Here is a 15,066-nt window from a genome sequence, read left to right on the forward strand (position 1 = left end):
TGAGTAATCTCTGAATCATCCGCAGTGACTCAGCACATGGAGACAAGGCCGTGGGAACCCAGGGTGCTGAGGGCGCTGCAGCACTCCCTGGCGGATAGTGTGTGAACTGCAGGCAATATTAACCCCTTAACTCCCACCTGAACTGAAGCACATTTTCTCCAGCTTTACCCCAATCCAAAAGCTTCTGGGAAAAAGGTGTGAAAATAGCAGCAAAACTGAGACGAAAACAAGGATGAAAATGTGAGAAAAGTGAGAAAAAATTTACGAAAAAGTACAAAAAAAAGTACAAAAAAATGTACAAAAAAATATACAAAAAAATGACAAAAATTGACAAAAATTGACAAAAAATTGAGTAAAAAAGTGAGAAAAATTTCACGAAAAATGGAGAAAAAATGGAGAAAAAATGGACGAAAAAGTGACAAAAAATGTACAAAAAATGTACAAAAAATGACAAAAATTGACAAAAATTTGACAAAAAAGTGAGAAAAAATGTACGAAAAATGTACAAAAAAAATTACTAAAAATTTGACAAAAAATGTACAAAAAAATGACAAAAATGGACAAAAATTTGAGGAAAAAATGGACGAAAAAGTGATAAGAATTTGACAAAAAAAATGCGAATAATTTGACGAAAAAGTGACAAAAAAGTCACGAAAATTTGACAAAAATGAGTCGACTGCCCAACAAAAAAAGTAATGAAAAAAAATCTGACGTGAGGAAAAAGATCTATTTAGTTTTGTAGGTCTTTCAAATGAGGTGTTACACTGGCCTACAGGATTTGGGTAAAGCTGAACTGGAGAAAACGCTCTCGGTTCAGGTGGGAGTTAAGAGGTTAATAAACAGGATTTATGCACAGAAGAAGTATTTTGGGGGAACATTTTGTCCCTCAGCGCCCCCTAACTAAAACATCTTCCCACGGCTCTGGCTGGACAGGGCTTTGGTGGTCATGCAGTGGTCACGCTCTCCCATCATCAACACAAGGATCTTTTCACATTGTGTTGTGTACAAACAACTTAATATCAGCTTCGCAATTTGGATTTCTACCACGTCATTCCACCACTGACCAGTTGAGCTATCTCTACCACAAATGTCTATCACTAATGGAGAAAAGATTCTCATGCTGTGCTGTTTTTTTGGACTTAGCAGCTGCATTCGATTCTGTACCGCATCCTGCAATAATTCAAAAACTTCCATCATATGGAATCCGTGGAAATCTCTTTCGTTGGATTGTAAATTATCTCACGGACAGACAGCAGGCTGTCAAAATCAACAATATTCTGTCAGAAATGCGTTCTGTCCACTCAGGCGTGCCTCAAGGAAGCACCCTGGCTCCCACTCTGTTTGTGCTGTTCATGAATGATCTTTCACATCTGATTCCTGGTGAAATCCAATCATCAAGCAAGCCTGGGACTGTAAACGATTGTCTTCTCTATGCTGACGACACTACACTGTTTGTTGCATCCCAACAGCTCCCTCTAATGGTGGAGAAAGTAAATGAAGATCTCCTGGACATTGCTAAGTGGGCTGAAACGTGGGGTATGCAATTTAATCCAAGCAAAACCAAAGCAATGTTTCTCTCCAAAATGCAAAATGCAAACATCGACATCAAGTTCATGGGCTGTCCAGTCGAAATGGTTAATGAACATCTCCATCTAGGATTTTGGATTACAAGCAATCTCAAATTTGACAAACAAGTGGACTACGCCTGCCGAAAGGCGGCATCTCAAATGTTCCTCCTTCGTAGACTCTCCCTCTCTGTTAATGACAAGAATCTATTAACAAGACTGTATAAATGTTATATTCTGCCTCATTTTGAATATGCATCACCTGTCTGGGCCGCTTTGAATGTCACACAAACCAACCGCTTGGAAAAACTCCAACGCCGAGCCATTAGGATCATACTACACTACTCCTACACGCAACCAGTTACAGATGGGGACTATGAAGAACTCAAACTGGCTCATTTCAAACACAGAAGAGGCTTTGCAGTTATGTGCTATGGCTACAAGCTGTTACGAGGATCACTTCCAAAGGCTCTCCAGTCCCTATGTCCAACTGTTAAAAGAACTCCTGTTGAAACACGGAATAAAACACTTGTCCATCTGGGCATCGAGTTCCCCACGAGTCGAGCACTGGATCGATCTCCATTTCTATTCGCAACAAAGCTACTAAACAAAATTCCAGAACTGTGGGACTGTCCTACTTTGGACTGTTTTAAAAACAAATTATGGGACACCGATAAGAGGCTCATCTTTGATGTTATGTTTTAATATTCATGAACCAGCCGTCAATGCCCTTGGGCACGACGTTTTTACGTTAAAGTTGTAATAAAAAAAAAATAAATAAAAATAAAAAAAAAATTGCAGAATCTTATCGAAACGGTTCAACCATATATTAGAGCAGGGGAAGGCAACGTCAGGCCCTACTGTCCTGTACAAGGACCTGTGTCGGTTTGGTCCCTGTGTTTCAACTTGACAACATCGTACTTCGACCTTAGACGACTCACAGACACAGAACAGGCATCAGAACGTTTTATTGAACATACGAATGATTGAACGACATGAGCTGCTGGCATTGAACGCTAGCCAGTGTCTTCCCCGGAGCCTGGACACTGGTGGAGGTAGAAGGAGACCCGGGGTGTTGATGAGCAGAGGAGAGCCAGGCGGAGAAGGGGGTGGAGGAGGGTCGTAGCACGGCTGGGAAACTCTGAGTGATTCACCAGGGGGCTTAAGAAGGAGAGCCTGTGATTGGCTGACGTGTAGGCGCGGCTTGAGCTGGGTCTGTGATTGGATGATTGAAGAGCCGCCGGTGATGAGGAGATGAATGAATGCAGCTGGTACGTCTTCCAGGTTGAATTTGTGCATAAGCTTCATGTGTATGGCCGTTTCTCAATCTGTGGACTTGTGCGGACTTCTGTGCTCGTGGACTCGTGATCATCACGCGCGGCCCAAGTCCTGCTCCAATTCAAAGTTCGCTTCTCAGCAAGTTTGCTGTAAATCCCTGGGTGAGAACGTGCTCCGCCCGTTTTACCGAGGATGCATCAGAGGAGACTTGTGCGTCTCCGCCAGCTATATTTCCCACAATCCGTTTGGTTTTGAGCACGTGGCTCATCGAGAGCCCCCACCTGCAGCGGCCCCTCCTCCTCACACCGAGCCTCTCCAGCTGAACTACAGCTGATCGCGCGTATGTAAATAAACGCGGAGATGTTCCCGGTTTAAGAGTCTTTTATCCTCAGAGACGTGTCTCCTTTGAACATGCTTTTATTTTCTCACAACAATCAGCAACAGTTTCATTTAAAGTCTTTACGTCATGAACAGGTCATTGAGGACAAATAAGATAAGATAAGATAAACCTTTATTGATCTCACAAAGGAGAAATTCACTTGTTACAGTCGGCGTTCAAGAAGATCACTCAGAGTTAATAATGCATTTTACTTGTACATTGTTTTATATAGGGGGCGCTGCAGACACATCTTTATATGCGAACTTCAAAAACAGTTAAATATTTTAAAGTCTAAATTGTTTGTTCGTTTTTTCAGAATAATTTGCAACCCCCCAAACAAGTTCATATTTGATCTATTTGTTTTTTATTATTATTGTTTCAGTTTGCACATCACATTTATAATGACTTTCCACATAGCGCCTTATTTATAGGCTATAATTGTAAAAAATAATGTGAAATTGTATAAAATGTAAACATGTATTTTTGTTTATTGCAAAAATGTATCATTTATGTATTTAAAAACATATTTCCACTTCGACTGCAGTGTCACCCTTTTAATTTCATATGAGGTGATTTAATGTTATAAAAGCTCTATGTTCAGGAGCGACTTCCTGTGATGTCATCGAGTTCACTCGTTCCAAACGCTGAAAAAGCCGAGTCCGCACTCGTGAACTCCTCAAGTCCGTTCTCTGAGTCTGCACCCGCAAGTCCGTACCCCGGAGTTCACAATACGGAGTCTGAGAACTGAGAAACGGCCATGGACTCTGATCATGTGACATGTCTTGCATCATGTGACGTATCCTGACACATGACCCATGCAATCAAGCACTGCATATATACAGCTGTATTTGAGCTGTGTTATTGTCTGAAGTGGGCCTGAAATGTCACTCGGTGAGCATTATAAAAGCTGGGGAGCTACACTGATTTCTTTTTTATTCCTGTTTTGTTTATCCTGCACACTGACTCGACCTGTGGATGTGCGTGTTTTACCCACAGAACATCCCATTACATCATATATAACGTAAAACATTGGAGAAAATGGTTCTTTACTTCGTCCCTCAACGACACAAACTTGCTTTCCCCTGTATTAGAGCTTGGCTACTGTTTTATTGGTTCATGTATTCATGTTGTGACTTCTGTTTCATTATAAACACTTTGTTGTTCACTCTTACAGGCATTCATTAATTAACCCTTTAATAGTTTGCTCAGCCGTTTGGTAGAGCACACTTTATTAAATAATGTGTTGTTTCTAATTCTGCCTATCTCTACTATTCTCTACCAAGTGTGTAATACTCGAAATATCCAGTTTAGATAAGGATTGGACTAGTTTGGACTGTTTTAGACCTGGTTTGGATTTGTTTAGATCAAGCTTACACTAGTTTTGGTCAAGTTTGGACTGGTTTAGATCAAGTTTGGACTGGTTTAGATCAAGTTTGGACTGGTTTAGATCAAGTTTAGACTGGTTTAGATCAAGTTTGGACTGGTTTAGATCAAGTTTGGACTGGTTTAGATCAAGTTTAGACTGGTTTAGATCAAGTTTAGACTGGTTTAGATCAAGTTTGGACTGGTTTAGATCAAGTTTGGACTGGTTTAGATCAAGTTTAGACTGGTTTAGATCAAGTTTAGACTGGTTTAGATCAAGTTTGGACTGGTTTAGATCAAGTTTGGACTGGTTTAGATCAAGTTTGGACTGGTTTAGATCAAGTTTGGACTGGTTTAGATCAAGTTTGGACTGGTTTAGATCAAGTTTAGACTGGTTTAGATCAAGTTTAGACGGTTAGATCAAGTTTAGACTGGTTTAGATCAAGTTTGGACTGGTTTAGATCAAGTTTGGACTGGTTTAGATCAAGTTTGGACTGGTTTAGATCAAGTTTAGACTGGTTTAGATCAAGTTTAGACTGGTTTAGATCAAGTTTGGACTGGTTTAGATCAAGTTTGGACTGGTTTAGATCAAGTTTAGACTGGTTTAGATCAAGTTTAGACTGGTTTAGATCAAGTTTGGACTGGTTTAGATCAAGTTTGGACTGGTTTAGATCAAGTTTGGACTGGTTTAGATCAAGTTTGGACTGGTTTAGATCAAGTTTGGACTGGTTTAGATCAAGTTTAGACTGGTTTAGATCAAGTTTAGACGGTTAGATCAAGTTTAGACTGGTTTAGATCAAGTTTGGACTGGTTTAGATCAAGTTTGGACTGGTTTAGATCAAGTTTGGACTGGTTTAGATCAAGTTTGGACTGGTTTAGATCAAGTTTGGACTGGTTTAGATCAAGTTTAGACTGGTTTAGATCAAGTTTAGACGGTTAGATCAAGTTTAGACTGGTTTAGATCAAGTTTAGACGGTTAGATCAAGTTTAGACTGGTTTAGATCAAGTTTGGACTGGTTTAGATCAAGTTTGGACTGGTTTAGATCAAGTTTGGACTGGTTTAGATCAAGTTTGGACTGGTTTAGATCAAGTTTAGACTGGTTTAGATCAAGTTTGGACTGGTTTAGATCAAGTTTAGACTGGTTTAGATCAAGTTTGGACTGGTTAAAACACCCACAGAACATCCCATTACATCATATATAATGTAAAACATTGGAGAAAATGGTTCTTTACTTCGTCCCTCAATGACACTAACTTGCTTTCCCCTGTATTAGAGCTTGTGAACTTTTTTTTATGTGGCTACTGTTTTATTGGTTCATGTATTCATGTTGTGACTTCTGTTTCATTATAAACACTTTGTTGTTGACTCTTACAGGCATTCAGTGGATCCCTGATGAGAACGGGGTGGTCACGTTCGACTGCAGGAACAGAAACTGGTTCGTATTGAGCTGAATCATTCCCACATTTCCCGGGTTTAACCTGAATCACAAACATTCACAATAATACGATACTTAGATGTTTCTTCAGAATGTTTATATTTCTGTTGTACTTTTCTCAGGTACATCCAAGCCGCCACTTCTCCCAAAGACGTGGTGATCGTGGTGGACGTCAGCGGGAGCATGAAGGGGCTGCGCCTGACCATCGCCAAACACACCATCAACACCATCCTGGACACGCTGGGGGAGAACGACTTTGTCAACATCATCGCGGTGAGTGCAGAGAGACGGTCGAAAAAAGAACTGATGGAGTAAATAAAGTCAATCCGTGACATTATTTATCTCCTTGTTACTCCTAAAGTCAACAAAAAGACTCATGGTGAGGCGTCTTTCCAATATTACGGCCCTCGCCTCCGGAACCACCTGAGGAAGAGGCTGCACAGAACGTTCATGTTTTTAAGAGCAGGCTCAAGACCCACCTTTTTAGCTTAGCTTTTAACTGATTATTATTATTTTTTCTTTAACTGCTGTGTTGAAGAAAAATAGGCCTGATTTATATCGCGTTTTATTGTCCCTGTTGGTAAATCTGCCCTTTGTATTTGAACCATCCTACTGCGCGACTGCACCGTCCTCCAGGTCTTGAGCTCGGTCTATGGTCTCGAGTTCGTAGCTGGAGGACCACTCTGCTGGGTTAACCCTTATTATACCATGGTCTGGGTGATACTGGATTCTGATTGGCTGGTGCATTATTTTGGTATAACCGCACACGTAGTCCGGTAGTTAAATCACTGGGATGTCACTCCGCTGTGGCGTCGCCATAGCAACGCCTGACACAGCTGAATCAGATAAAGGCGTAATTAGTGACTGACAGGAACGTATGAGATGGATTTAGTGTTTGCTAAATGTTTGTAGAGGAGAGTGAGCAGCTAGGTTAGCTACTGTTAATAACATATGAGCTTTACATTTCTATTGGAAACGCTTAAGGCTATTCATCATTTTCAGGCGTACATAAAATGATCCTGCATTGAAGCATCTTTGTCTGGATTAGTAAAGTCAAACATAAAAGTTTGAGTTGGGGGGGCCCAGGTGTGAGCGACTCCACCGCAGCTGTTTCTTCAGGTTAACCCCTGAACTCCCGCCTGAACCGAGCATGTTTTCTCCAGCTCGGCTTTACCCCAATCCAAAAGCTTCTGGAAAAAAGGTGTGAAAATAGCGACAGAACTGAGACGAAAACAAGGATGAAGATGTGCCAAAAATGTGACAAAAAAAAGACAAAAAATGTGACAAAAAACGACAGAAAATGACAAAAAAAGACAAAAAATGTGACAAAAAAACCCAAAAAAACCCCCCAAAAAGACAAAAATGTGACAAAAAATGTGACAAAAAACGACCAAAAAAACCCCAAAATAGACAAAAATGTGACAAAAAACGACAAAAAAAAGACAAATCATGTGACAAAACATAAGGTAAATAACTGGTGCCCACGAGTGCCGCATATCGGTGTTTCCTTCCAGGGAAAAGTGTTTCCGGGTTAGTCCTGTTGTGTTGTGATTCTGTGCTGATGTTGTGTCGTTGAGCCTGACTGAGATCCTCGTAATAGCTGCGGAGAATGACTCGCTCTGAGACCAGCCTTCAGTGACCGGCTAATAACCCACACAAAATAGTCCCGTAGTCTGGCAGATTTAGTGAGTTTAGTCAATGAAACAAATACTTATTATAAATGTTAGGTTTGTGGGACCCTGGTATAAGCGGATTAAACAACGAGGAGCCGCGTTAGACGTTATAATGCAGGAGGAACAACACTGTGTCGGCCGTTAGAACCGTCTAATGCGGCTCCGAGTTGTTCAACCCTTACATAACACCTTTTAAAAACTTACGTTAAGGGAGCTTCGACACAAAAATGTGCTTGTAACTTTAAAGAGCTATAACTAAATGACGGAACAATATTTTTTAAAACTTTCAAAATAAAAAAAAAGTTTGAAAAAATGTTGTTCCTTCATTTGTTTTTTATAGCTCTCTAAAGTTACAAGCACATTTTTGTGTCGAAGCTCCCTTAACGTAAGTTTTTTACCAAAATCGCCGCTACATAAACAAATTTTTACTTAGAAACAAATCCAGACATCAGGCCACATCAGCCAGAACAGAAATATACCATTTTGCTTTGGAAAAAAACAAGAAAAACAAGATATTTTTTGAACATTGAACTATTGAAACTTTGGGTCAGAAAGTTGGCAATGAAAGGGTTAAAAACATTATGAAAGTTATATTATTTTTATATGTATGTAAAGAGGAGAGTCAGACCTTCACCATCAAAAAAAAAGAAAAGAAATATTGTTCCTTCACGGAGTTATAGCTCTCTAAAGTTTCAAGCACATTTTTGTGTCGAAGCGCTCATAACGTGAGCAGTTTATTTATGAGTGTTTACAACGGGGTAAAAATCCAAATGACATCAAATTATTTTAGACTAAAAAATAAAAATATATAGAAATATCACTCAATTGGCTTTAAAAATGTAGGAGTTATGCATAAAATAATAGTTGCGTGAACTTTCAGATGTTTCCTTGTTCAACAAAAAACAGTTTACTCCCTGCAAACATTCAAATCATGTTTTCAGACCGTGATGGGGGTTAGAACCTGAGAAGGAAAATGAATCTTAAGAAAAAATATTCCCGTACAACTCAAAAAAGTCTGTCTGTTACACGAAGTGGAGTCGACCTCTGGAACTCATTAGAAGAGGATTTAAAAATGCGTTCAACTGTAGGACAATTTAAAATAATGTACAGAAAGCAAATACTGGAAAAGTCTGCAAAACTCCTGTAATTAATCTTCTGTTCCTGAACTATGAATTGTCTTTGTTATTTTGATCCTTGATAATGAGGAGTGTGTTATGAATCCGGATTTGTTATGCGATGTCCAGAATGTGCACCTTCAACCTTATGCAAGAGCAACACAAGAACGTCATGAACTAATGACTTTACTGTTTGGGATTTGCTAAGTGGAGCCGTTTTTGTTGATTTAAGGGGAGACACTACAGGCAAAACTCAATTTTTTCAGTTTTCAGGTTTTGGGCCAAATTGGTCTCTGAACATATAAGCTTTCACCCAGAAACCAAAAATATGCCTAATCTTCACAATAACATGTTTAAATATTGCGCTGATTCAATGTTCCCCCATAGACTTATATGGGAGAACACAATTTCAAGGGCCTTTTTCTCAAAACACATTTTTCTGTCATTGTGGCGACACTATGTCCACGTCAGTCGGACCTAAAGACTTCACATTTTCCAGCCTCGGACCGAACAATATTTGGAAGATTTTTTCAGAGGGATTTTATATTATTTAATCCCTTAAGCCCCATTTATTGAGTTTTGAATGTCAAAAAATGAGGCGAAAATTAAATTTTTTACAAATTTGTCCACTAAAAATCAGCTTATTTTAAAACTAAACAAGAAATCCAGAATCCCCTCTGAAAAAGTCTTGGCAACTCATTTATCAATAAAATGAAACAATAAATTTGAATGTAGCTCTATCCATTATTCAGATTTCGTCGCCGAAAAGATGGGAAATTTGGGGCATTTTTAGGCATAAAACACCTTGTTCTTATATGAAAAGATAAAATGACAGAAAACTTGCAATGTATTTTTTTCTCACATTTATGCCAGTGATCGACAGCAACAGCTTCAAATTTGATATCTGTAAATTTACATTTTTCTCCCTATTCACCTGCAGTGTCTCGCCTTAATTCGCTACTAAGGCAATTCCTCAGTCTGGAATTGCCGCATAGATCTCATGGTTAAAGCCTAATTATACATTAAAAATATTGTGCCGTGAGCAGTAGTTTAAGTTGTGTAAGTCTGAAAGGAGGGGTAGGGCCTTATAAGTTATAACTAACTTCTTCCTACTCCCTTTGAGCAGCAGTTACCTCTTATGTTGTGAATAATTCTGTATGTTATATGTATACTATACCTGTATGCATCTGTTGCGCAAATAAAAAAACAAACAAACAAATGTTTTCTTGTTCCCGCTGAGCTGCTGCTGCACTTCCACATGTTCCGTGTCCACAGAGTTCACGAGCACACGCTAATCCGCGCCGTACACTTACATCTGTGAGTGACCCAGAAACCCAGTCCCACACAAACAAACAAACACGCTAAACTGACAGCGATTAAAAGCTCCGCTCTGTCACGTGGGCCGTGTTTAATCAACACCGGTTTAAAATTCCTGAAGGCTCGAAACTCTTTTTTTTTTGGGGGGGAGAGGGTTTCCAGGGATTTTTGGCAGCGTTTCCTCGATAACTCCAAATCAGTGTCATAATAAGCCGTTTATCCTGGTATTACAGCGTGTGTAATCATACGCTGCAAATCCACCGCCCTCCAGCTGTTTCTGTGGAGTTTAAAGCCACTCCCTTCGCATTTCAGTGACTGGATAAAAAAGACAACAGAGCGTTAATTCAAACTTGTAATATTTTTCAATGTTTAAATAGTTCTCCTGGTCAATTTAGTACATTATGGAAATAAAATGGGTAATTTATTCTTCTTTTTTTTTTTAGAATAGATACAGACGGCATTGCGTCATAGAAGGGGCCGTGGCTTTGTCAAGGAGAAAAATAGAATCTTTAGAGAAACACAATTTTCCACTGTTTTAGCCATTTTCTGGTGGAATATGAACTTATTTATCACATAAATAAAGTCCAGTGTAAATCGGGCCCATGTGGATATTTTCTCACAGCAGATTGTTCAGTAGAAGTGAAAAAACGGCAGCTAGTGCTAGCTATCCGTTAGCATTAGCACAATGTTAACATGTAGCATCATGTTAGCATCTCCGTTATTCATGTATTTATGGGCTGTTGAACCACTTTGCTCCTCCCCATGTCTTTGTATCTTTATGTAGTAGAAACTATTTTCATAATTCAGCATTTGTTAAAATAGTTTTTGAATAATTAGATGTGTTGTTTCTAATTCTGCCTATCTCTACCCAGTGTGTAATACTCAAAATATCCAGTTTAGATATGGATTGGACTAGTTTGGACTGGTTTATGCTGGTTTGGACTGGTTTATGCTGGTTTGGATTGGTTTGGATCAAGTTTAGACTGGTTTAGATCAAGTTTAGTCTGGTTTAGATCAAGTTTAGACTGGTTTAGATCAAGTTTAGACTGGTTTAGATCAAGTTTAGACTGGTTTAGATCAAGTTTAGACTGGTTTAGATCAAGTTTAGGCTGGTTTATGCTGGTTTGGACTGGTTTATGCTGGTTTGGATTGGTTTGGATCAAGTTTAGACTGGTTTAGATCAAGTTTAGACTGGTTTAGATCAAGTTTAGACTGGTTTAGATCAAGTTTAGACTGGTTTAGATCAAGTTTAGACTGGTTTAGATCAAGTTTAGATTGGTTTGGATCAAGTTTAGACTGGTTTATGCTGGTTTGGACTGGTTAAGATCAAGTTTAGACTGGTTTAGATCAAGTTTGGATTGGTTTGGATCAAGTTTAGACTGGTTTAGATCAAGTTTGGATTGGATCAAGTTTAGACTGGTTTAGATCAAGTTTAGGCTGGTTTATGCTGGTTTGGATTGGTTTGGATCAAGTTTAGACTGGTTTAGATCAAGTTTAGGCTGGTTTAGATCAAGTTTAGGCTGGTTTAGATCAAGTTTAGGCTGGTTTATGCTGGTTTGGACTGGATTAGATCAAGTTTAGACTGGTATAGATCAAGTTTAGACTGGTTTAGATGAAGTTTGGATTGGTTTGGATCAAGTTTGGACTGGATTAGATCAAGTTTAGACTGGTTTAGATCAAGTTTAGACTGGTTTATGCTGGTTTGGACTGGTTAAGATCAAGTTTAGACTGGTATAGATCAAGTTTAGACTGGTTTAGATCAAGTTTGGATTGGTTTGGATCAAGTTTGGACTGGATTAGATCAAGTTTAGACTGGTTTAGATCAAGTTTAGGCTGGTTTAGATCAAGTTTAGACTGGTTTAGATCAAGTTTAGACTGGATTAGATCAAGTTTAGACTGGTTTATGTTGGTTTGGACTGGTTTAGATCAAGTTTAGACTGGTTTAGATCAAGTTTAGACTGGTTTATGTTGGTTTAGACTGGTTTAGATCAAGTTTAGACTGGTTTAGACCAGGTATCGATTGGTTTATACTGTTTTAGACCAGTTGTAGACAAATTTACATCAGGTTTGGACCGGTTTGCCTCCCCAATGGTTAGAAAATACTTCTTTTTTTTTATCGTTGCGGGAGTATACATTAAAAGGTTAAGCCTAATCACTGACTTTGTTGAAATATTGTATTTATTTTATTTTTCTCCATATTTTTTCTTTGTATTTAATTATATTTACTGGATATTTTCTTTTCAAACCGGCCAAAGGTTTATGTTTTAATCAGCCCGTTTTTCAGACTTCTCTGCTTCTGCATCACGTCTCTGTATTAACAGTGTTCTGATTCTGTTCTGCACAGCTGGACAGTAGATTTCCCGACATGAAGGATGAATAAAGTGCATCTGTTGTTTTACAGTACAGTGATTATGTGCGATACGTGGAGCCGTGTTTCAAGGGGACTCTGGTGCAGGCGGATCTGGATAACAGAGAGGTACAAGCATCAACACTTAACCCCTGTGCCACATCAGTCATAAGCTGCTATTTAGTGCTAATCTCACTGAGAGCGATTATCTCATCACCGCAGCACTTTATGTTCATAACGCAGTGTTTAACCTTTTCCTGCAGGCAATTAACATCATCCAGATCAGAGATAATAGTTTCCTTTTTTACATATAAAGAGCTTCATTGTTTTAGATAGTTTTGCAGATGCTTCTTTTGTGGCGTTTTATTTGTTTTGTAGTTTTTCGTGCCGCTTCCTCGTCTTTCCCACGCTTATCCATCCATAGGGCGACGGAGATGACTGTGTAATCTAAATATGGTCATTTCCTGTCTGGCAGCAATGGAAAAAAACAATTCCGAGATAGACATGCTCATGCGCAAACTTTTCTCGAAATGAGGTTTTCATTCCACTCTTATGACAACATCACTTTAGTAACTCCAGTCTTGTGAAGGTTTCCTGAGGGAGTTGTTATTATCTAAGTCCTAACCTGATTTATTGAATTTTAAATCCCCCAAAACAAGGCAATATTTGAATGTTTACAGATTTATTTTTCCGTTCAACACATTGAGGCCGCTCTGTTTTGGGGATTTAGCTGTAGAGTGCCAACAATCCAGACCATTTTTCATGATATTTGTAGCACCACAGCGTATTCTGTGTTATAGCTGTGGACACAGGCTGGGGCTCGTTTGAAAGACGATACTCTAAGCTCTCCATAGGTGAAAACAGTTTAATTCTATGTGCCTCGGTTCCTGAGAAAAATAAGCCAGGCAGAGGCTAATTTTGATCAAAATCACAGATTTTTTTGTAGATTTGGAGATAATTAGTGTTTTATGAAACACTCTCCTTTCTGATCAACTCCTCTCTGGACGGACACTAACGTTATGTGAAGAGGCAAATGCCTAAATATATTTGTTTCTAGTCAATTTTCAAGGACAACATTGTTGACACGTTTTGAAACACCTCGTGTTATCGATCTCTTTTTATGGCGTGTGCATTTAAACATCCTGGTTCTTGGATTGAAGACTTTAACAGGATGTTTCTCAGCCGTACTTGGACTGATTTGAACCATTTAAAAACTCAGAGAAACGGTAAAATCTGCACTGTTTTGATCTGTAAATGAGAAGCCTCTGCTTTGTCAAACATGCTCAAGAGAGTGAGAGAGAAGTGTCTGCTTTACAGTTGTTCGCTACACAACACCACGCCCCCTCAGACTAACACCAAAAGAAATGCAATAATATATATAAAATGTCCAGATCGTGACATTTCACAAGTTTTTGAGTCCTTTATTTCACTTCTGTTCATCAGAGAGCTTCAAAAATCACACATACATTTCCTTTGAAAACATCTTTGTAAGTTATATATCACAAAAATGAAACCAAACATTTCAACCTGTCTCAATCTAGTATTTAGATTTTGTCGGTGTGTTGTTAGACATCTTTAGCAGGTGCACAGTATGAAAAACATTTGCACCCCAGTGTATGTTCAGTCATTGTCCCTCGTCTGCATCAGCATCAACATCACATATCTGAGTATTTATTGTCGTCTTTGTTCTTGTGTTTTCCTGCAGCATTTCAAAATACTGGTGGATGAGCTCCACGTTAAAGGCGAGGGCAAAGTCACCAAGGCCATGAAGGAGTCTTTCAAGATCCTTAACGAGGTTCGTTTTAAGCACCGACTCACACTGAGCGTCTGAATCACATACGAGGAGAGAACGAGCCCACGATGGAGCCCATGATTCCCACCACCTTCTCAATCCTGTCTAAACACCCGAGCGTCCATCAGCTAAATAACTTTGGAAAGGCAACAAATGACATGTATCCTCGCTTAACCCCCACTTAAACCAAGCACATTTTCTCCAGTTCGGCTTTACCCAAATCAAAAAGCTTCTTGAAAAGAGTCAAAATCTTCTTTTCAAAAGAAGAACCGTCTGGGCCGATAATATCCCGATTTTACCCAATATCGGTTCAATCACGCACCAAGAGCCGTCACCGCCCTCTTCCAATCATTAACAATGTCGGCGTGGCACACATCAGGGCGGGGCAGGTGATCGACAAAGAGGAAACAAAGCAAAATCACAAGGACAGAACAGACAAGTCAAAATAAAACACTTAAGGACAAGAACACCGAGCAGAATCAAGGGGGAACTGAACCTGACAGAGCCGTGACAATGTGCTCCCACAGGCCACCGCCATGGGCCAGGGCAGTCTGTGTAACCAGGCCATCATGCTCATCACGGACGGAGCCATGGAGGACTTCGAGGATGTGTTTGAGGAGTTTAACTGGCCCGACAAACGGGTCAGTCCGAGAGTAACACTCACTGATCTCACCGTATGCGTGTACTGTTTATTATCGTCTCTTTTTTTTTTCTCCTCCAGGTCCGGGTTTTCACGTACCTCATCGGGAGAGAAGTGACGTTTGCTGAAAACGTTAAATGGATCGCCTGCAACAACAAGGGT

General features: G+C 39.4%; 1 protein-coding gene across 1 annotated transcript in view; it reads left to right on the top strand.

Moving 5' to 3' along the window:
- The window catches only part of cacna2d4a (calcium channel, voltage-dependent, alpha 2/delta subunit 4a), a 305,750-nt gene that overhangs the window by 24,461 nt on the left and 266,223 nt on the right, over window positions 1-15,066 (top strand). The window contains exons 7-12 of the mRNA XM_079552553.1: window positions 5,960-6,020; window positions 6,143-6,293; window positions 12,527-12,601; window positions 14,178-14,267; window positions 14,792-14,905; window positions 14,986-15,064. Coding sequence (XP_079408679.1) covers window positions 5,960-6,020; window positions 6,143-6,293; window positions 12,527-12,601; window positions 14,178-14,267; window positions 14,792-14,905; window positions 14,986-15,064 — 570 coding nt within the window. The remainder of the gene's footprint in view (window positions 1-5,959; window positions 6,021-6,142; window positions 6,294-12,526; window positions 12,602-14,177; window positions 14,268-14,791; window positions 14,906-14,985; window positions 15,065-15,066) is intronic.

Source organism: Gobius niger (genome assembly GCF_951799975.1).
Source record: "Gobius niger genome assembly, chromosome: 2".
Lineage (NCBI taxonomy): Eukaryota > Metazoa > Chordata > Actinopteri > Gobiiformes > Gobiidae > Gobius > Gobius niger.